The sequence below is a fragment of the Mustela nigripes genome, chromosome 4 (genome assembly GCF_022355385.1).
Source record: "Mustela nigripes isolate SB6536 chromosome 4, MUSNIG.SB6536, whole genome shotgun sequence".
NCBI lineage: Eukaryota > Metazoa > Chordata > Mammalia > Carnivora > Mustelidae > Mustela > Mustela nigripes.
The window spans coordinates 142,545,090-142,565,801 of record NC_081560.1 but is presented as its reverse complement, the minus strand read 5'-3'; the positions used below and the strand labels follow the sequence as shown (position 1 = coordinate 142,565,801).

Genomic DNA, 20,712 nt, shown 5'->3' with positions numbered 1-20,712 from the left:
GTAGCTCAGTAGGTTAAAGCCTCTGCCTTCGGCTCAGGTCATGATCCCAGGGTCCTGGGATCGAGCCCCACATTGGGCTCTCTGCTCAGCAGGGAGCCTGCTTCCTCCTCTCTCTCTCTGCCTGCCTCTCTGCCTACTTGTGATCTCTGTCTGTCAAATAAATAAATAAAATCTTTAAAAAAAAATGCTTCCGATAAACTCTACTTCATAGCCATTTAGAGCCGAGAGCTCCTCCAGTTGGCCTATGTGGTTCAAGCCACCCAGGTAGGGGAAGTGGGAGACTTTGAGTGACACCCAGGTCAGAGGCTGAGAACGGGGCTATCCTTGAGGAAGGGATGTGGGAAACCCAAGAGCAATAGACACAGAACCCTGTGCAGCTTCTCCCAATTATTACATTGGGATTATATTATAGGGTTTGGGTCAGACAGGGCTGGTTCGAATATTAATCCCACTGCCTACCAACCGTGTCTTCTCCGACAAACTGCTTAAGTATACCAAGCCTCAGTTTTTTTATTTGGTTAGCGGGAACAGTGATAGTACCTGCATCAAAAGGTAGAATGGTAAAAATCTGAGCAGAACGAAGAATTTAACACGATGCCTAGCACATATAATAGGGACTCAATAAATATTGGCAATTTTTATAGGCAACTTTTATAATCTGGCAACTGTCAAGATGAGTAAGAATGATGGAGTGGACATTTTTATTGTTTTTCTGTTTTTGAACCAGAAGGAAGTCATTCCACACATTTCAAAAGATCAGTATCAAACAAATTTTTAAAATATTTGGCTCTATTTTCCTGGAGTTGTCAGAACCAACTCTAGAAAAAACTGAGACCATGGGCTGCTCTGCTCAATTCTGTGAAGAAAAGATAATTGAAGAAAAAGGCAAGCTGGGCTCTAGCCTCGTCCCCTGTTCTGGAACTGCTCATCTGACCTCCACTGAGGGGCTCTTCCTTCAACCCCTGGGCTACCCTGGACTGCAGCCCCCTCCTGCCTTCCTCCACATAGTGACCCCAGGATAGATGTAGTTACCAGAATTTTTCTTTTCCATTCTTTTTTTGTGAAGTTCAAGAGTTTCATCAATATGTCCAAGAGAGTCTCTCTCCTCCTTGGGACAGCTCTTTCTGAGCTTTTCCTATCCTGTGCATGGGGCACAGGGACAGACCAGGGAAGACTCTGACGGACACCAGTCTATGACTCTGTAGGCCAGGGACCAAGAGGACTTTGTAGTACCTAAGAGGGTGCACTCTGGTCAAAGTGCCCTGGCTCACATTCCAACTCACTACTTCCTGTGTGGGTGACGTCACAGAGTCATCATGAACAGTAGAGGAGGGAATACACCGGAAGTACTTAGAAGAGTGAGCAGTGTGAACCATTGCTGTTTATTACTGTTACTATATCCTTGAAACTCTTGGGATTTAAATCATGGGTTCCACATGAGAAAGAAGTAGGAGAGGGCAGAGAACAATCAGTCAAGAATGATGGACAGAACCACCCGGGGGTGGCATTCTGTCGCTACAGAGAGACTAAAAGAGGTAGAAAATAGAGTCTGTTTCCGCAAGATACAGCCAGGAACATGAGAGACAGACAGCCATCTAAAACAACATTACAAAAGTTGTGTTCGGACAATGGGGTTGATTACCAGTGAGTGGCCAGAAGTAAGAGCCAGGAGGAGTCCCTTGGTATCCCACGTGCGGGGGCGACTTTAACAAGGATGTGGGGATTGAATCAGGCTCTGAAGAAAGGGAAATGTTTGCAAAGATAGGAAGGACCATCTTTGGCCGTAGAATAAACGGACGGAGGTCCCACGTTTGGCTGTGATGGAGGTTTCAAGAGTTGATGTTGAAGAAGTGGTAGGTGAACCTGAAACTTCAGCAGGTGTTGAGGAGGGAAGGAGTTTGGAAATAACATTTTAGTCAACAGGGAGCCTTTGGATAGGGAAGTGACCTGCCAACAACACTGTTCAAGGAGCTAGACCCCAGCGGGAGTGAATAGGGTGAAGCCAAGAGGGAAGAGTGCAGGGGGAGGAGGGACCAGTCCACTCAGGATTTATGCATAAAGGCCCTACTATGTGCCAGGCACTCACTGTAAACGGATGCAGGCAGACAAGGCCTCTGCTTTCAGGGTGCTTAGACTCTAGTGACTTAGACTCTGTGACTGGCAAAGCCTAAAAGATTTACCATCTGTCCCTTTATAGAAAAAGTTTCCTGACCCCTGGAATAAAGAAAGCAGCATAATAACGAAATGCAATTTCTGAATCTCGACTGGTTCCTGTATCAGGATAAAAAAAAATCAAAATATCACTAAACAATTTCAGGGAGAATTCTAAAGAAAGAGTGTATTTTAGATGACATTCCTGAATTCACATGAATTTTCTTGGGCATGACAACTGTAGAGTGTGTTGCATGGTGTCCTTCTTAGGTGTTAAATGCTGAAGTATTTAAGGGTTACGTCATGCTATCTACATTGTATTTGTAAATGATACAGCCAAAAAAAAAAAAAAAAAAAAAACAAAAAAAAAAAAAAAAAAAAAGAATAGAAAAAGAGAAAAAAAATACAAACAAAATGTCCAAAATATTAATTGCTCACTCTAGAAGAAGTGTTTATTATACTGTTCTTTCTATATTTCTGTAGACATAAAAATTTTCAAAATAAAATTTAATTAAAGAAAAATTAAACCCATTTTCATGGCCCAGATGTCATGTTCACGGTAGGTAGGCCGTGCCCCTACCTACCAATGCAGGATCTTCCAGGACCTTCCTTTATGATGGAGGAAGCACTGGGGACTAGAGGTGGGCGGCCTGCCCTTTAAAGATTGCTGTCACTCTGGAAGGCAGCCCAGACATGGTCTTCTCTTGTAACTTGGGGATTTTGCTTGTTGTCTCTTTTGCACAGTAATTCCATCAAGCTGGTGAATCTGCTCTCCATATTTATCAGCACATGGCTAACAGCAGCGGGCTTCATCCATTTGGTAAGTATCGTTGATGAGGCTTCAGCTCTGGCTTTTCTGCAGTCAGTCCGTCCCTGTGTCATTTTATGACTTAAATTTTTCTCTCTGAAGGACGCTTCAGCTTCGCTGCAGAATGTAGGAGCAGGAGAAGCAACTGCACCATTGTCTGGGTTTCCAACCCTTTTACCTTAAACTAGTTCCAAATGGTGAATGATGTTCGCTTCATTAACCTGCGTTTTTCAGTTCACTGGTTTGGTGGATTTTTCACCCTGTCTGCAGTAACCCCAGTAAGCCACAAGATGGCAGTGCGTCCTCAGCCAACACTTGAAAAGGTCTTCACGACAAGGTTGGGCGTTTGACCCACATCTCTTAATATATTAACAACAAATTCAGATCCCTCAGTTTCTCTCCGCTTCCCCCTTACAAAAAGCCACCTCTGATTCTTTTGCCTGATTACTTGTCAAGTTATTTTGTATCTCCAAAATGTTAATTCTTCTAAATTAATGATTCTTTAAAAGGCATCCATTATTAAGTCAAGTTATTCGCACCTCCTCAAGGAAGACCTTTATTCCTGCTTTTAGGGACCACAGCTTTTGTTGGAAGTGTGTTTTGCACAAGCACAAACTGTTAAAACTGGAAGGAGCCTCATCTCACTCTGAAGTTTTGAATAAATAAATGTGCCTTCCCTTTACTAAGCCTCTATCTGTGTTAAGGGGAGGAAGGTGCCCTTAGTCACCTCCCATCATTGGGATTTATGTAATTATCGTGGGAGGCAGGCCTGGAATGGAAGCTGGGGCTCTCATTCAGTCACTAGATCTGAGGGCTTCCCCGCCCACCCTTTTATGCTGATGGAATTCTGGGCTGAAATCACTCTTCGTAGGTAATACCCTCATCACCGTATTTGGTCTTCAGTAGTCCCGTGGGGTGAGCTCACCGTACATTTTGGGAAGTAGCTTCTGCTCCACCAGGAAAGCTCCATGAATATGGCGCGTTGAGCTCGAGAAGTGATGTGTGAAAGAGGCTAGGTTTTGGTTTTGGAAACTTTCTGCCGAGGAAGAACCAGAGGCTTGGTGGATTGGGCTGGCTGCCCACACGGGCCATGCTGGTGGGTCCCAGGCAACTGCCCGTGTGGTGTACGGCAGGGCTGAGATCCCGGGAAGACCTGGAGATCCGGCCGCATCTCTCCCTCTCTCCTGAGAGTAGTAGCTTGAGTGTCTCTCTTGCCTCACTCACAGCTTTGCTGGTGGATCAAATTGACGTAAAGGTAAGGTGTTGTGTGAAGTTGGGTGCGCTGTATCCCTGGGGACAAAAGGCTCCCAATTCATGCACTTCCCCCTTGAGCGTAAGTATTGCCTCTGGCTGATTCGCCAACCGCAGAGTTGAGTTGTTGCTACAGAGATCAATCTGTAGGCTGCACAAAGCTGAAAATATTTACTATCGGGTCCTTTACAGACAAAGCTTGCTGACCCTCAGTCTAAGGGGTTGTGCAAAAGCAAATCACTCTCAAGAGATCGACTTTTGTGCGCTCGGGGAAATTCTTGCCCTCTGCAGGGTAGAGCCATCCCTGACATTCTGCAAAGCCAGGAGAGCAGAGTCCGACTCTGAGAGATGCTGATGGGGCTTAAGGTTTAAGGTATGAATGAGCGAAGCCCACCAGGCATCGCCTTGGTCAAAATGATGAAAAGAGAAGGCCCCTGGTGGGAGAGTCTTGAATTTCCTCCGGAGCACATGAGCCAGGCCCTCGGAGACTGAGCAGGAACTCACAGAGAAAGGTCAGGGCAGGGCTCTCTGGCTCTTTCCTTGAAGGTAATGCTGTAAAACGTGGCCGGAGGCAATGCTTTCAGACTCTGCTGCCTTCAGATCTTCAACAATGAGAAGAAAACTGGACTAGGGATATTCATCTCTGCTCTTTCCCCTTCTCTGCCCCATCATCCTGGAAGACAGATGTGTGTTACCACCCCACTTTCTCCGTGACCTGCACAGAGGTTCCGAGTCATTGCTGCAAAGCTCACCCGGGGCCATAGACGCCTGGTGCTGAGGCCGCTAGAGGTTTTGGTTTCCTGGTATATCCTATGCACACAATGTCATTTTTTCTCTTCCCTGTCCCCTTGCTTTAGGTGGAGAATTCAGGGGACCCATGGGAGAATTTCCAGAACAACCAGGCTCTCACGTACTGGGAATGTGTCTACTTACTCATGGTCACCATGTCCACTGTTGGCTATGGGGACGTTTACGCGAAAACCACGCTTGGGCGCCTTTTCATGGTCTTCTTCATCCTCGGGGGACTGGTAAAAACTCTTTATTACGATGTCGATTTTTATGGTCATTAATATTTTCTACGATCCATTTCTTTAAAGCTTTGTATTTTAGATTCTGTGTTACCAGCAAGTGATCACCTTAGCGTTACCTCCGGGCTAAGTAAACCCAAATGCAATGGTGACTTTGCTGCGTGTTTCTTAGGTATGTTAGACTCGTTTCCCAGAGACCCAGGCGCCCTCCCCTTGTCGGGGTCAGCCTTTTCACCAGGAGGAAACCCAATGGTCTTCAAGAAAGGGATGCTCACTTATTAAGTGAGAGTGTCTGTCCCTCGGTAACGTAATTCAGCAGCTGGTTCTCAGGGAGGACAGCTGCTGTCCCCGACCAGTCCACACTGTGGACATTCTCTAGACAGTTTGCGGTTTCAAGAGCTCCCCCACACCCTTCACGATCCTCCCCTAACTTCCAACAAACACTGTGGCTGGGGCCTGCCCTGAAGAGTAGGGTCCCCGCAGAGGACGGAAGCCTAGGGGTCTCCTGCAGGGGGATGTCCTTGCGTGACCCCAGTGCGGTTTCCTAAGCAGCCGACCAGCTCCACGATGCAGCGACCCGTGGGGTGTCCCCCTGCCCCGACCACATCAGAAAGTTTCGCTGTTTGCTTTTCTGACCTTTGCAGGTCGTAACGGTCGGTTGTGATGTAATGTTCAAGGGGGATTTCTGGCAACACGTCGGTTGCTGCATTTTGTCTTTCAAGGTAGCCCGTTTTGAAGTTGAGATTTTTGCCGTGTATGCGGAGATTAGAATCCTCCCTCGCACACGGCTTCCACGTGTGTACACTGCACATGCGTTTATAGGATGCATATCCAGCTCTCTGTTCTGTATGCATACGGCACATATACATTTACAAAATGTATATGAATGTACATGTGCGTGTGTCCACTGGCGCAAGCATTTCCTCCGCTCCGGGGCGGTCTCTGCAGGTCACGAGACCCACCGATCCAGCCACAAGCACAATGTTTGTTGGACAAAACATGGCAGATTTGTGTTTCTCCTTGCTATTCTGTCCTCCTATGTGATTTCCTAAATTTACCTTTTGTACTTTTGGATGATTTTTTTTTTTAAACAGAAAAAGTGTATGTATTATTTTAATCTTCTTTTGGTGTTTACTGTCTTTCGTCGCTCAAAACGGCGTTGATTCTCCTGTGAATTTTAACTAGAAATGTCTTCTCCTGCCCTTGTGTGCATGTGTGTGTGAGTGTGTGTTTTCACCAGCATGCACCCCTTCTAGTGACTTCCTTTCAGCAAGAAACGTTGAATGTCAGTTTCTTTATTCCTGTCTCCCTTGCATTTATTCTGACTGTGATTTTTTTTTTTGGTAGTTGTCCAGGTTGGCTAATGTTTGTTTTGTCCTGTGTATTTTCAGGAGCTTGCCCTTTTTGTGCCTTTATTTTTATAATCCACTTTATTAGTATATACCTTTGCAGTCCTAACCCTTTTGTGTTTTCGGATCTTAGAGCCCCCTCCCCTTCTGAAAAGGTCACCCCCTTTCTTTGGCCTGTCTTTTCAGTCTCTCTTCTGTCTCCTGTCTTCTCCTCAGGCCATGTTTGCCAGCTACGTCCCTGAAATCATAGAATTAATAGGAAACCGCAAGAAATACGGGGGCTCCTATAGTGCGGTTAGTGGAAGAAAGTAAGTATGCCAAGAGGTTTTGCTGCCTCCGCTGTGGTAGAATCCTCTCTGCATGCCATTTTTTTTTTTTTTTTTTGGCTCTTTTTTCTTTGTTTCATGCATGTAGGCAATGTTTGCCCGCTACGTGCCCGAAATTGCTGCTCTCATCCTGAATCGGAATAAATTCGGCGGGACTTTTAACAAACATGGAGGCAGAAAGTAAGTCAGTTGCATCAGAAGAGATGGGGTTGAGTGACTTTCCAGAGCCCCTCTGGCAGTGACGCAGGAATCCTGCTCTCTCCTCCCCTCCCTCAGAAGCTTCTATGAAGGAAGGGCCATATTCTGTGTGGGCTGTGATGTCAGAATTACCCCAGGAAGCTTTCCCCCGTGGACCACCTACCCAGACGTGTGCCTGTTCGTGGCTTTCTTCCCTACCCGTCGATCCGAGACACATACTGCCTTTCTCCTGGAAGGGGATCCTAGATGACGGGGCCTGTATTTTCTGTTCTAACCCCTCCCCAGGAAGCCGAGCTCATTCATTCTTCCTATGAACAGGCTCAGGGACTACATTCTGGTTCCCCAGACGAATGTGATGCCATCCTTGGGGTTTTGTTTGTTTGTTTTTGATTTTAGTGCTGCAGTAACATGGGATTGTCCTCCAGCAGGGAGGCCTTAGGGAGGGCAGGGTCAAGGTCGCCTGGCCTACCGTCAAGGCATTGTAGCAGCCAGGAAAACGATTCTCTTCAGCCAGGAGGCCCCGAGCTTATCCTCAGAGGGACAATTACGTTGTTGAGATTCCTCAGGACAAGACACATTCTATCTGTGGCATGTTGGAGCACGGGTCCTATTCCCAATGAGGCTTTCGTTGGGCTTCCTGTACCTCAGCGCTTTCTTCTGGGGGACTGGCTCACTTTGTGGTCCAGTCATTCCACCAATCTCCGAATCCCTGCAAGCCTTCATCACCAACCAGAAGCCTGACTCCTCTATCGACAGCGGGGCCTCAGCCTCTCTGTCCCTGGCCGGAGCGCCAGGCGGGGCTGGTGGCACCCATTCTTTACTTCACTTTTTTTTTTTAAAGCTTTTTCTTGGGTCCTCAGCTTTGTTGTTTTTGTTTTTGTTCAAACATCCACAGAGTAAGAGGCACACTTGAGGGTTAAGGCACAGCTCGAGGGATGTGTCCCTGCGTGCACGCTCAGTACCTACCATCCAGATCAAGATAGGAGGAGTCTCATCACACAGACTTTACAGTTTTTTCAGTCCTACAAGCTCTGATTGCAGAACTGGGTCTCCCCCCTCGGACACATTTTCAGATGAACTCTTTTTGTTTTGTTTTTTAAGAGAAAATAAAACCATAGTACCGCCCTTCCCCCTCGCCTCCTCCTGTCCTGTCGGAGGAAGCAGATCTCATCTCTCGTGGGTGATCCCAGAGCCTCCTGAGCTCAGGGGTCTAGTCCTTCGTACAGAGAATGAGGAGGTGGGGAAAACAAAACAAAACAAAACAAAACAAAAACAAAAAAACAACCCAAAACTCATTTTCTTGAACTGCCCACAGGACACCAGTTCCCTTTCAAAGGAACAAAGGACAGTGGGCGAGAGGAGGCCAGTTGGCGTCTCTTCCGTGCCGGCAGCACATTCCTCCACCTTCCCTCTAATGGAGCCCTCCTCTTCCTATTACCTTAACAGCCCTGGATGAGATGAGAACCAAGCTGTTCTGATTTTGGGGCCATTGGTTGGATCCAAAAGGCCAGATAAGTCCAGAGATTCCCATTGGTCATTTATTCCATTGCCAAGAGGAAAACAGCTCCTCTGCCCATTTCGCCTCTAAGGTGTGAGCAGGTCGCCATAAAGCAGAAGGCGTTCTGAGGAACTGGGCTCTCTGTATGGCCTCCCACTCCACTAGCTCTAAGCCAGCATTTCCTTATCACAGCCCCCGAAGAAACCCATAAAGTCAGTTGCCCCGGTGTGTACATGGACCATATATCCTGACTCTCACTCCGGGTACAATGTTTTTCTCTAACTAGTTTTCCTGGTCCAGTGTGGGTGGGCTGGGTGACTGGTGGCTTTTGTCAGTGGGCGCCCCAGAGGGGGCCTCAGAGCAGCGGCCTCTCACCCACCCCTGGTCCGATCTGGTCATCTTTCTCGCCTTGGCACTTCCACTCAAACCCTCGAGGGCTGATGACTTCAGATCACAGACTTCCCGTGGCTTTTGTTCTGTCTGTCTCCATCATCTTTTATCACGGCCTTTTAGCCTGTTTTTTTTTTTTCTCTTTCGCTTTCTCTCTTCTCCCTTTATGAAAATACACACTTTGCTTTTAATGTGCTCTTTGGGTCTCCGATGTCCCCCGACCCTGAGGACAGAGAGTAGGTCCTGTCATCAATGCCCGGACCGGGACCGTTCATTTTACTTTACGCATTGTTTCCTGGTTCAAAAGCTAATTACTAAGTAGTTTAAAGAAGCCCTTTGGTCACTTAGATCTTTCATCAGAAAATATAAGCTTGGGAAAGGAACAGTAATAAAGGGCCATTAGCACCCTTTGTTTGATGTTGTTTTTCAGTCAGTAGAACAAGATTGATGAAATGTTATGTTTGGCCAAAATTTGAGTTTTCATTTGGAATTCAGTGTTGAGAGAATGGGCTGTCAGAATCAATAAGTTTTCTTTCGCTTGGGATATGGGCATGTGGTAGTAATTAGCAATATAAGGTCTTTAGTTGAGCAAGCAAGCATGGACTCTGGCAGCAAACATAATGAGAAACTACAGTTGTTCTATTTCTAACGTCAGAAAGTTTCCAGATAAAATTAAATGCATTTGCAAAAGGAAAGCAGCTAAACTTTGTTGAAAGATAGAGTTCAGACTCTTAAAATAGCATGCTTTGCCCCATGTTTCTGTGTATGCAAAAATCTACACACTAGACTTATGGACGCACGTACGTATACTCTTCTCCCCAGGGTTTCATCAAGTGAATGCCCAGAATGTAATTAAAACATATACACAATAGAGGGGATTGCGTGTGCGTATTTTACGTAGGAAGGACCTCTCCAACGATGCGCTGACAATTAACTTGTCAAAGAATTTAAGGGAACTTGTGACCCAAAGCTACAGACATGTACAACTTTGAAATCTAAAGATGATTTAGAGGGGAAAAAAAAAACCCCAAAACCAGAAAACCAAAAACACAAAAAATTAGGCAGAGAAGTTTAAGGTTTTGTTTATGCAACACCCAATTTCAGGATATTGGAGAACGTGGAGATTTTTGTTGGCGCCTCATTTTCGGTTTTCATCTATGTGTTGGGCGTAACGTAAACAGTCCACATCACATCCCCAGACATCTTCACCATCAACATGGGATCAAGGGCCCGAGTGGCTTTTCCCAACACTCATATCGATGTTCCTCACTTGACCTCCCACAGGACCTCTAGAGCCAGTGGTAGATGTGGGGACATGTGCACATGTGAGCATCCACTGTTCTCTACTTTATCTTATTACGATGTATCGGGGCTCCTAAGAATAGGAATTGGGTGTCAGTAATCAGGGGTCCAATGTGTGGCCTATGCCTACAGTCTCTGTGGGCTGGAGGTCTTGGGGACAAATGGCCTCTTGGGCTGAGACCCCAGATTTTATTCAGAAGGGTAGACCGCCTACAGCCCAGCCTGCATCCCCCAGGGGGCAAATTGCTCCTTCTCTTTTCCTCCATGTAAAATCAAAGCTGCTCAGAGGTGGGGGAGCAGGGGGGTGAGGCTCCCATGGCCTTTGGGATCCCGGTTTTTTCTTCTTCCTCCCATAGCCCCTTGCCATTTCCCCCAGAGATTTCCTCTGTGTGTGTGACTCAGCCACTCCTGCTTAGTTTATGAGAACTGACAAGATCATGATCCGAGGTCATATGGCCAAGGGCCATGAAAAATAATCATCCATAGAGAGGAATCCATCTGCTGTTAGAGGTGGCCTGGCTGGGGAGCCATCCAGACCTTGTGTTTCCCATGATGGGCTTCTGGTGCCCCAAACTGAGGCAGTCCTTGGTCAGGTGTTTGGGAAAAGGGAGAATGAGATGTGTTTGGATTATTCTACTGGTTTCTGGTAGCCAAAGGCTGAGAAGATACAGAGAGAGGAAAATGAATAATAGAGGACAAGATGAAGGCAAAAGGGGGGCAGGAAAGTGAATGAGGTCTCCTAGAAGGAAGGGTCTCCTGGCTCATGGAGAGTCTGGGCCCCCCTTCTGGTTGGGGGAGCAATTGTCACAGACCAATATGACTTTAGTTCCAATATAGGAAAGCTGTCCGTGGAACTTAAATGCTATGGCTTCCCTCAGAACTTTTCTTTATGTAGACAGAGGAATGCCACATACTTGCCGATGAAAAGGGAATCACTATGACCCCAAGACTTGAGACTGCCTTCTTGGACCGTAGTGATACCTACAAACTTGCATATTTCTTAATCCTCATAGCAACCACATAAAGAAAGCATTACCATGTCCCTTTGCAGTGGGTAAGGAAATTAAGGAACAGAGAGATTATGGGACTTGCCTGATATTACACAGCAAATAAAGGATAGATTTGGGATTTGAACCCAGGGACAGTCTGCTTCATGGGGTTGTGTTGCCTCTAGCAATCATCTCTTGACACGTCTTTCTGTTCTGAACCCCATGGTCCTGTGGTTGTATGTTTTCCTCCACCCCTGCCCATGGGGGGCGGGGGCACAACACTGTGCACATGATGGAGAAGAAGAGAAATGCCTGAGTATCACTATGGGCCTCTCTCTTCCTTATGCTCGCCTATTGCTTCTAAAGGTCTTGCCCCCCACCCCCAGGGTCAAGGACCAAAGGTGGAAAGGGGACAAAACCATTTCTTCCTTGATTTTTCCCATTTGGTGAGACTAGAAATGTGTTTATCTCTTGTACATTTGTAACGATGAGGGGCTCTCAAGGATGGAAGGAGGGATCGTGGACCAAAATGAGATTTGTGCCTTGTTTGTGGGTCTCAACATTTTCAGCCCCTTTCTGGGGAGTTCATTTCCTAGGGTACCAGCCATGGCGGACTGTAGTGATCTGCCAGGTGTGGACACCCCCCCCCCACCCCGCCGGCAGAACCTATCTGAGTGGCATCTTGAGAAGAATGTTCCCAGCCCTGGCAGACATATCCACCTGTTCTGCTGGGTTCTGTGGCTGATCTGGGGGTGGTCTCTTCACTGTCAGTGAGACTTGGAGTAGCAGGAGCCCCTCCTGGAAAGTCCTGTGTTAGGTACACTCTCTGGGCTTGTTTCAGAGCCTTGGGTGGGAGTGGTACCTCTGTCCCTCAGGAGGGAGTTAGGGCAGACTCTGCCTTCAATGTGAGTTGTCATCTCTGGATTGTAGGTGGGAGCCCTAACGCCATAGAGGTTGGCAGAATTTATCATGCTTTTATACGTAAAAATGAAAACAGATACTTTATTATGTTCTTTAATGTAGTGGTCATATTTTAAAAAGTATTCAGTAATTTAACAAGAATTTCATGACCTAAGAAATACTGGAGCACAGTTTGTTTCCTGCCTCCCTCTCTGTTCCTTTCATTGTGGCTACCGGATCCTTTTCAGTCTGTGGAGGTTCGCCGTGTACCCCCGTGCCCGGCACAGTGTGGGTTGTTTTGGGTGCGAGGGGTTCAGCGGGGAGCAAGCTACCCATGGACCTGTCCTCAGGGTCATTGCGGTCACCAGGAGGTCACAGGCAATGTGCCAGGCTATGAATGACAAAACCACCAAGTACAAATTTTAATGCCTGTGGCAAACAATGAAAACAAAAAAGACTAAAATTCTGCTGTAGAGACAAACAGGGATGAGTTACCCTGAAGAAGTCCTGGGAGGTGCCATTTCAAAGGAGGGCCGGGTAGAGCCTGTTCCCTGGCTGCTGACCCCCGCTTCTGGTTCTCCTAAGCCAAGGAGAGCCAACACCCTAGTTTTAAAATTCATATTACATGAACCCCTCTTACAACCATCCATCTTTGGTTCTACCTTCACGGGACTAAGTCTTAAAATCCTATTTTCCTCTCAGGTTCGGCTTTGCCTATACAGTTGTCCTCACTGACTAACTGAGAGAGGGCAGTCTTCCCTGATTCCTTATTATTGGGTTCTTATTTAATTCTGTGCCTCTTCTCACATCAGAAATTGCCTCCTCTTCTCTCTGTGTGTGTCTTTTGTTCCTTTCTGAGACCACTTTCTATTCCCTCCTGCCTGGCTGTCTTGAAGTCCCACTCCATTCTCTCAACCACACTCCAGCTTTGCCCGCTGTGGTTCGAGACCACTTATTGTTTTTTAAAGGATTGGCACCTTAGAGGAGCTACTGTGCCAGGACAGACATTGCAGTGGATCCTTGAACAACACGGGCTTCAAGGGCGTGGGTCCATGTACATGCGGACTGTTTGGGAGAAATACAGTACAGTAAATGTGTTTTCGCTTTTTTGGGATTTTCTTAGTAACATTTTCTTTTCTCTACCTTATTTTATTATAAGAACACAGTCCGTAATAAATGTCACCTACGAAATTGGTGTCAGGTGACTATGTTCCTGGTAAGGCTTCTGGGTCAGTAGTAGGCTATTAATAGTTGAGTTCTGGAGGGAGTCAAAAGTTACATGTAGATTTTTGACCACACGAGGGTCGGTGCCCCCATTTATCTAAAGGTCAACGGTATTTCTTTACAAAGACTCACTTAATCTACCCCAGAGTCTACGCCCTCCCCAGGAGAGCTAGCGTGAGTCCTGCCTTCATCACCATCATCCCACATGTAATTATTGTGTGCTCGCTACACACAAGCACTGGGGATAAATGTAGTCACACCCATAGAGATTTCCAAATATGCCACAGCACTCTTGAGCTATACATTATTTGGCCACCAAAGTGGTTGGGGAGTTCAAACTCAGAGCTTACATAAGTTTGCCCTCTTGGTTCCCAGAGGTGACCGTGTTCCTACGATAACATTTCCATCTGGACTTTTTCTGATAAGGGCTGACTCTAGCACTTGGGAATAGGATGTGGGGTTAATTCGTGTGGTGTTGCCTTGGACCTGGTACCATACGTCTTTCCTTTCCTTTCCCCTCTACACACAGCGCGGGCAGTACTCCCTCTCCCTTCTGCACAGCTTGATGTGGTCCGTGGGGGTCTACTCCTATGGGGGGTGTTTCCTATAGGATGCCATTCATGATTTCTAGATCACAGACATCAATCTGGTTGAAATGTCACCGAGGCTTTGCTTTTCACACAAACTTCTATCCCTTGACAAGCAAGCCGTTCAGCCCTCTCCTTGCGCGGACCACGTGATGCGCAGGCTGAACTCCCAGCGATGTTTTCAGATTCCTCGATTTTAAAAGCCATAAATTAGCAAATCATCAACATATCACCAGGAAGGATCATCTGGTAGCCATTCTAGTCAGAAGGAAACACAGGCCCCAATAACTGATCTTCACAAAGATACGAAGAACTGTAGACAGACAGATACAGTAAATACAAAGACAAACAGATAATTCAACTTGACAGACCATCTTGGACTGATTAGACATTCTGCTTTGATTAGCATTAAACTTATGGGGGAGGAAAAAAGAATTGAGATTGCCCTAATACTTTGGGAAAATGACCCCTTGACTACTTCTGAAATTCAGAACCGAGGGGGCAGATACCCAAAGCAAGTGTCATTAGACGCTGTGTCGTATAATGTAATATGCTAGGTATTCCCTTCTGATGCGAGGGGTCTTGGTGGGTGTGGAGGTGGGTGCTTCTCTCTTTGCATCTGCTTTGGATTCTTGCAAGCCACGTCTTTAGTCCCTTTCAAACTTGAAGCTCTATTTAAAGAGACCGGGATGCATATTAAATCAATTTCCTGATAATACTAATGGAATGAAGGCTTGTCCCCCCTCCCCTCCTCCACTTTCCTGCTGTCTCTCTTCCCTTCCACACACTTATCAAAATGTTCCAGCTATTGTTCTGAAAACAAGAATAGAAATGTAGGTGGGAGATGAACTGTGTACCTAGAAAAAATAAAAAGTCATATTCAAACCTAGACTTTTGCTCTTAGATAGTCTTTCTTCTATTAAAAAAAAAAAAAAAGAATTCCAAATATGACTTTGCTAATTATAATCCCTGAAGAGTCTTTCTGCTCAATCTCACGTTTGATTGGGTGAATCCTCTCTGAGTAGGTTCCAAATCTAGAGAAGAAACACCACCATTGGAGAGCGCATTGCACTGCGTTTTCTGCCTTCCTGCTATGTCCTGCATTGTGAGAGAAGTCTTTCCAGAGCTGTGCACCATGGTTCCTAGTAGACTTGGGGTTTGTCCCACTGATGCTGCCGTCATGCACCAGAAAACTTTCAACTGTCCAAGCCCATTGTCTCTTTCTATTAAAAGAACTTTAGAGGCTGTTGCAGTGTGAGGCTTATGGAAACCTGATTCTGTGTCTCTCAGGGTTCAAACTCCCACATCTAGTGTGAGTGTTGCGTAACAATGACCTGCTCCCACTCCAGAACCGTGGGGACGGCTCCAGATATGGGTACCGATTTTCAGTAAAGGCAATCTTATCTCCCCTCTGTGTGCCTTCTTAATTAGGGGACAGGGAGGACATTCAGAGACAGGTTCGTGACCATCTCTGAGAGAGGTTTTGTGACCTTAACTACAGACCTCAAAGGCAAATGCCAGCTGGGCTGTAGAACAGATTTAGGAAAGTTCCCATCCCAGCATGTTTGCTCAGCTTACAAGTATGCGAGCCCCTGCTGTGCCCTAGTCACTGTGCTAAGTGCTGTGGTTAAAGGATGTGCAAGAACACATGATTATGCCTTCCTGGAGCTTACCTGAGACTTTGACCCATCGGAACCATCCAAGCTTCTAAACAGAAGCTTGATGATGTAGGAGCATCATTCCAGTGAAATGCTTTTTTGGCAGGAATCTTCTTCAGTGAAATCATGAAGGCTGCAGACATTTTAGAGGGAGTGCTTCTAACAGCAGTTGATAATTCATATTGTTAAAACGTACCCATTACTTTAGTTTGGGGCAAAGATAGCAGGGGGACTTGTGCCCCCCAAAACCTGTAGATCTAATGGTGGACCCAGTCCAGTATAGATGCAGAGTGACTTGAGAGGGTGGGGAAGTTGCTGATGCTCCCCCAAACCCCCTCTTTTTCATCCTCTATGGCGACCCCCGGTGGTGTGTTATGCCTCAGTGAGCCCTGGAACCTGTGGACTCCTCCCAATTCTTATGTGTATAACAGATGCTGGAAGCTAGCTAGAATGCTGGGTCTACTCAGGGTGGACTGGATAGCTAGCGGTGTGGGCTGACTGGGGCCACACCCTTGAGTACAACTGGGGAACAGGGCCACAATGTGTCAACTTGATTGTCTTTATGGGAAAGTAGTCCCAACAAGATTGCTCTAGGGCCATGGTGCATGATTTACCAGGGATGTTGGCAGGGAAGTGGGGCTGGCGTTTTACATCAAAGCTAACATACCTCCCCTCCACAAGGGCCAAAGAAGGAACCATTTCTTTGCTCGAACTTGTTTTCCCTCTATTCTACCTTTATCCCCGGAGGGTGTGGTTCACCTTTGCCCTAGTCTTGTCTTGTCAGGGTCCCTTGTGTTCAGAAGCAGCGCCACCCAGTGGAGACAGGCAAATCTACTTTCATCTACAACAAGAGAGCGCTGTTCAGCGCCCTGATTTCTCTGTAAGAGCAGAGCACCATCTAGGATTGGAAGAATCAGGTCAAAGCAAGACCGACTTACCTGAAAATGGCCAGAGGCCACCAAGCCTGCAGTCATGGGATGAATAAAACATGGAAGGGCAAGGGTGTTGGGGAGAGCCAGGTAGGTATGGAATTGCCTACTTCAGATGGCTGTATAAGTCCTCTTCCAAGAAGGAAGAGAAAAGAGGAGAGAGAAAGAAACCAAACACCACCAGCCTACTGAGTCCTCGTGAAAATTAAGTGGCTCTTCCAGTGGGGGGGCTCGTTGGTTATAGGTAACAGAAATGGATTCTTGCTCACTTAAGCAAAAAAGGCATTTTCTTAGAAGGTTAGAATACCTTACAGAGGTATTCAGAGGAAAGCTGATGAGCAAAGATTTCAGAAAGGACGTGTTTGAGCCAGGCAAGCAGAAATTCAGGGATGGTCATGACAGGGTTTTTCAGGCAGGAGGGATCCCACCGGGACTTAGGTCAGTCCATGCAAGACTGAGAAGCATTGATTGGCCTAGCTCAAGCAAGGCACCTTGATTCAAGGTCCCAAGGCTGTATCTGATTAGAGAGGACTGGTTCCACAAATTAAAAATGAGGTACCACTGACAGAAGAGAGGGTACCTGCTGGACAGGTCAATATAAGCTGTGCCTCCTACATTGCGGTTGTCAGAATTTATTGATTTATTTTTAAAAATGTATTTATTTTAAAGCGAGAGATTGAGAGTCTTGGGGTGAGCAGTAGAGGGAGAGAGTCTCACGTAGACTCTGCGCTGAGCCCTGAAGCCTGATGTGGGGCTCAATCTCATGACCCCGAGATCACAACCTGAGTTGAAACCAAGAGTTAGATGCTTAACCAACTGCGCCACCCAGGTGCCCCTCAGAATTTATTTTTAAGACTTAGACAGAAGCTCCTTTGTAGCAATAAGCTACGAAAGAGGTGTGGTCATCCCTTATGTGTGGTCTGATTGTGGAGACCTAATCATGATGTCGGATGTGGGAGGCATAGATGCAGACTCCTCTGGTGTGGGTTACGTCCTGACCATCTGCATATGGGAAGAGGCACATGCTTTGTGCAGAAAGTTATGGTCTGGTCAGGATATCTCCCTATTCACTGAGGGAGCTACCAGGAGTCCGTCCCATGACCTTGGGGCTCTGTTTTACAGAGGTGCCTTTGCTGCGCTGTTGGGGACTATTTGCTCAGCCTTCTGCCCCTGTTGAGGGAAACAGCAAAACAGCCTGTCTCTTCCACGATAGCTCTATTGACAGCTGGATGAGATGATTACTTTATTCTCTTCCTCACTAGGAGGGAGAAGGCATTTCCTCTCTTTGTAATTAGCAAAGGACTAGCTGTGGCCCTGGGTAGGAGATTTTCTTATCTCTAAACCTCCTTGGGCTTTTCGTTTGCTGGTTTTGTTTTTTTCCATTTGTGTTAACCGGAAGTGGCTACAGGCAGGGTTTGACATTGTGGCCTCGAGACACATTCCCAGTTGTTTTGTTTTTATTTTTGTCCTCCTTACGTGGACTATTCTTGTACAAGTTAGCAGAACCTGGTTCGTAGATCTGAGGTGGCAGAAGCAGCCAGTGATCTGACAGGCTCGAGATTAACCGTTAGGTTTCTTCTACACTTGCAGTGGCAGAGGGTGGCCAAGACAAGCACACTTTACCAACCAGCCTCTTGGTCAGTACATAGTTCCAGAAAGCCCAGCAAGCTTTGGGGTTCCTGAGCCAGGTCTCAAGGTAGGGTGGAAGGATGGGAGCCACACAGCCTGGGACTAGCGTTTGTTGGCCAAAGGTGAACTCCCGTACGTGGAAGTCTGTTCCTGTGGAACAGGCTCTCCATACAGGAGGAAGTGGGAAGGCGGGAGGTGGATAAGCTTTCTTCCTTTTGGACAGTGGGGTCCTGCACCTCAGGGGAAAGCCTCGGTAACCGTCACCCTGAAGGACACAACCCAAACCAGGTCAGGCTGTGTGACAAAACAGCCAGAGAAAGCACCACAGGTGACAATGGAACATCAAGGCCAGAATCTGCCAAAACCTCAGCTTGAATGAGAGCGTCTTGGAGAAATAGTTGTGTGGACACTGAATGGTTCCAATTCAACCTTGGAGGGACAACATGGAGTACTGACCACTGTGTGATTTGAGTTGTAGGGCCTCTCACCACCTGTACCCTGCTTTCTGCATGATAAAATGCTGCTGAATTGCCTTGACAAGTCCTTCTTAAAATTCATTCCCATCAAGCTGGTGGCTACCAATGGTGGCCGGGGGGAAGGGGGGTGGGTGGAAAGAGCATGATTAGAAGTCTCAGCAGAAAGACAGAAGAGATTCTAGCATATGTATTTGATATAAATATTATAGTTTTACAGAGACATCTAGATCAATATATGCCACGTTTCATCTGCCTCTCTGACAAAGTGAGCACAATGTATTCAGGGAAAGCTGTATAGGATTTTCAATTTACTCTGTGTGATTTATTGTGACAGGATAGCTATGGGTTTTTTAAGTTCTTTATACTTGTTCCAGTAAAAATGGATATAGTATCTTTAAAAATAAACAGCCCAGAGCTGTGCATTTTACATTGTCTTCCTAGAATGAGGCTCTTGCTAAAGAGAGATCTGAGACCTCCCTGCCCCATGGGGGGACCTGATGCAGTCAGATTTGCCTCAGTCCTGCTCTTTGGCTGTTTCGAAGGGGTGGGAATGGTGGGGAGGGTGAGCAGGGAACTGAATTAGGAAGTACTGCAGACGTCTAGACAAGATACGCTGGTAGCATGAACTAGAAGGGGCAGAGAGCTGGAACTCTGGTAGGGGGAATCCATCAGTGTCTGTGGGTACAGCCCACTCTGTCTGGGCCCTTTGTTTTGTAGTGACTGGCCCCAGTCTCCTGATTCCCAGTTCAGGCTCCTTTTAGCAACATCAGCCCTCTTTCTCTCTAGAAGGCATTAAAGTAAGGAGGTAGTGCAGCACTTGCTCTGCCCCTCATTGTGTTCTGAAACTCTGGACCTCAGTTTCCACATTAAAATAATAGTGGAGGCACTAGACTAAACATTCTGGAAGGGCCATTCTGATACTAAGATGATGTGAGTCTGTGGAGTGGGGCCCATCGCTGTCACAGTTCCCTTTTTCAAGGTTACTGGCTCTAAGCAACACTTTTAGTTCTCATTTAGCTCAACGCAACTTCAGTGGGTCTCTGGAGTCTTCATTCACTGGAGCCTTCAAGAGTTTGTGCCCCCCTGCCCCTCGGCATCCCTCTCTTATGCCTTGTGCCCTAGGTCACCTCTCCGAAGTTGTCCCTTCTGAAAGGCACCAGTGGAACTGTGTTCTGAAACATGTCCCAACTCAACTGGGGCATCCTGGCTTCCCTCCACCATCTCCAGGAAAGGAGGTAGACTGATGGAGGAGAATGCCTGGGATTTCATTCTGAAAGTGGAGATGCTTAATGATGGGAGAAGCACATCCATACTCTTTTAGTGAAGATGTACCCATGAAACAAGCACTTGATAGTTTGATAAACCCTGATACGGTGGCTAATAGTCAGGCACTATCCTTAATTGTGTTTGTTACACTCAACCACTGATGCCATGTTTGCTCCATGACACGTGAGGTTTCCCACACCTAATTCGGTCCAGCCCATGTTTACAGATCCCTGTCCCCAAACCAGGCGTACTTGCTTACACTGGATGACCAACTCCATTACACAAAATGCCATCTGCTACTATTCTAGCATTTCAGACACTTCTTCATGCATCGGAGAGGAATCCTTTAATCCAACCATTAACATTAGTTTATCCCAAGAAAGATTTGTTTAGAGAACTTGACAAAATTTTAAAAACAAAGAAGTCCCATTAGATCAGAAATGGTTATTGATTTAGGTTGTTGGCCGTCTTCACAAACCACATGACCAGGCCCTGTTGAAACCCATCATTAAGAATGCCAATAGTTTAAAGAAGTTCAAATCTAGAGCCACATTGGGAATAGTGTTAGTTACCACCCTAGTGGATTGTTTACCTTCAGGATCCTTGGGCTGGTGAGGCAGTCCTGGGCTGGACATAGCATATGATGTCTAAGATGGATATCTGCATCACCTTGCCATCCCTTGGTTTGCCAAATAACGTGGCTTCAGTGTAAAAGAACCTGGTTAGAGTTTCTGCCATGGTTCAGCCTTTGTT

The 20,712-nt window shown here is 46.5% G+C and overlaps 1 protein-coding gene across 8 annotated transcripts in view; it reads left to right on the top strand.

The window, feature by feature from the left end:
* Nucleotides 1-20,712, top strand: part of KCNMA1 (potassium calcium-activated channel subfamily M alpha 1) — a 725,872-nt gene that overhangs the window by 493,932 nt on the left and 211,228 nt on the right. For all 8 annotated transcript variants that reach the window (XM_059397886.1, XM_059397885.1, XM_059397883.1 and 5 more), the window contains exons 7-9: nucleotides 2,896-2,971; nucleotides 5,068-5,238; nucleotides 6,804-6,895. In XM_059397886.1, coding sequence (XP_059253869.1) covers nucleotides 2,896-2,971; nucleotides 5,068-5,238; nucleotides 6,804-6,895 — 339 coding nt within the window. The remainder of the gene's footprint in view (nucleotides 1-2,895; nucleotides 2,972-5,067; nucleotides 5,239-6,803; nucleotides 6,896-20,712) is intronic.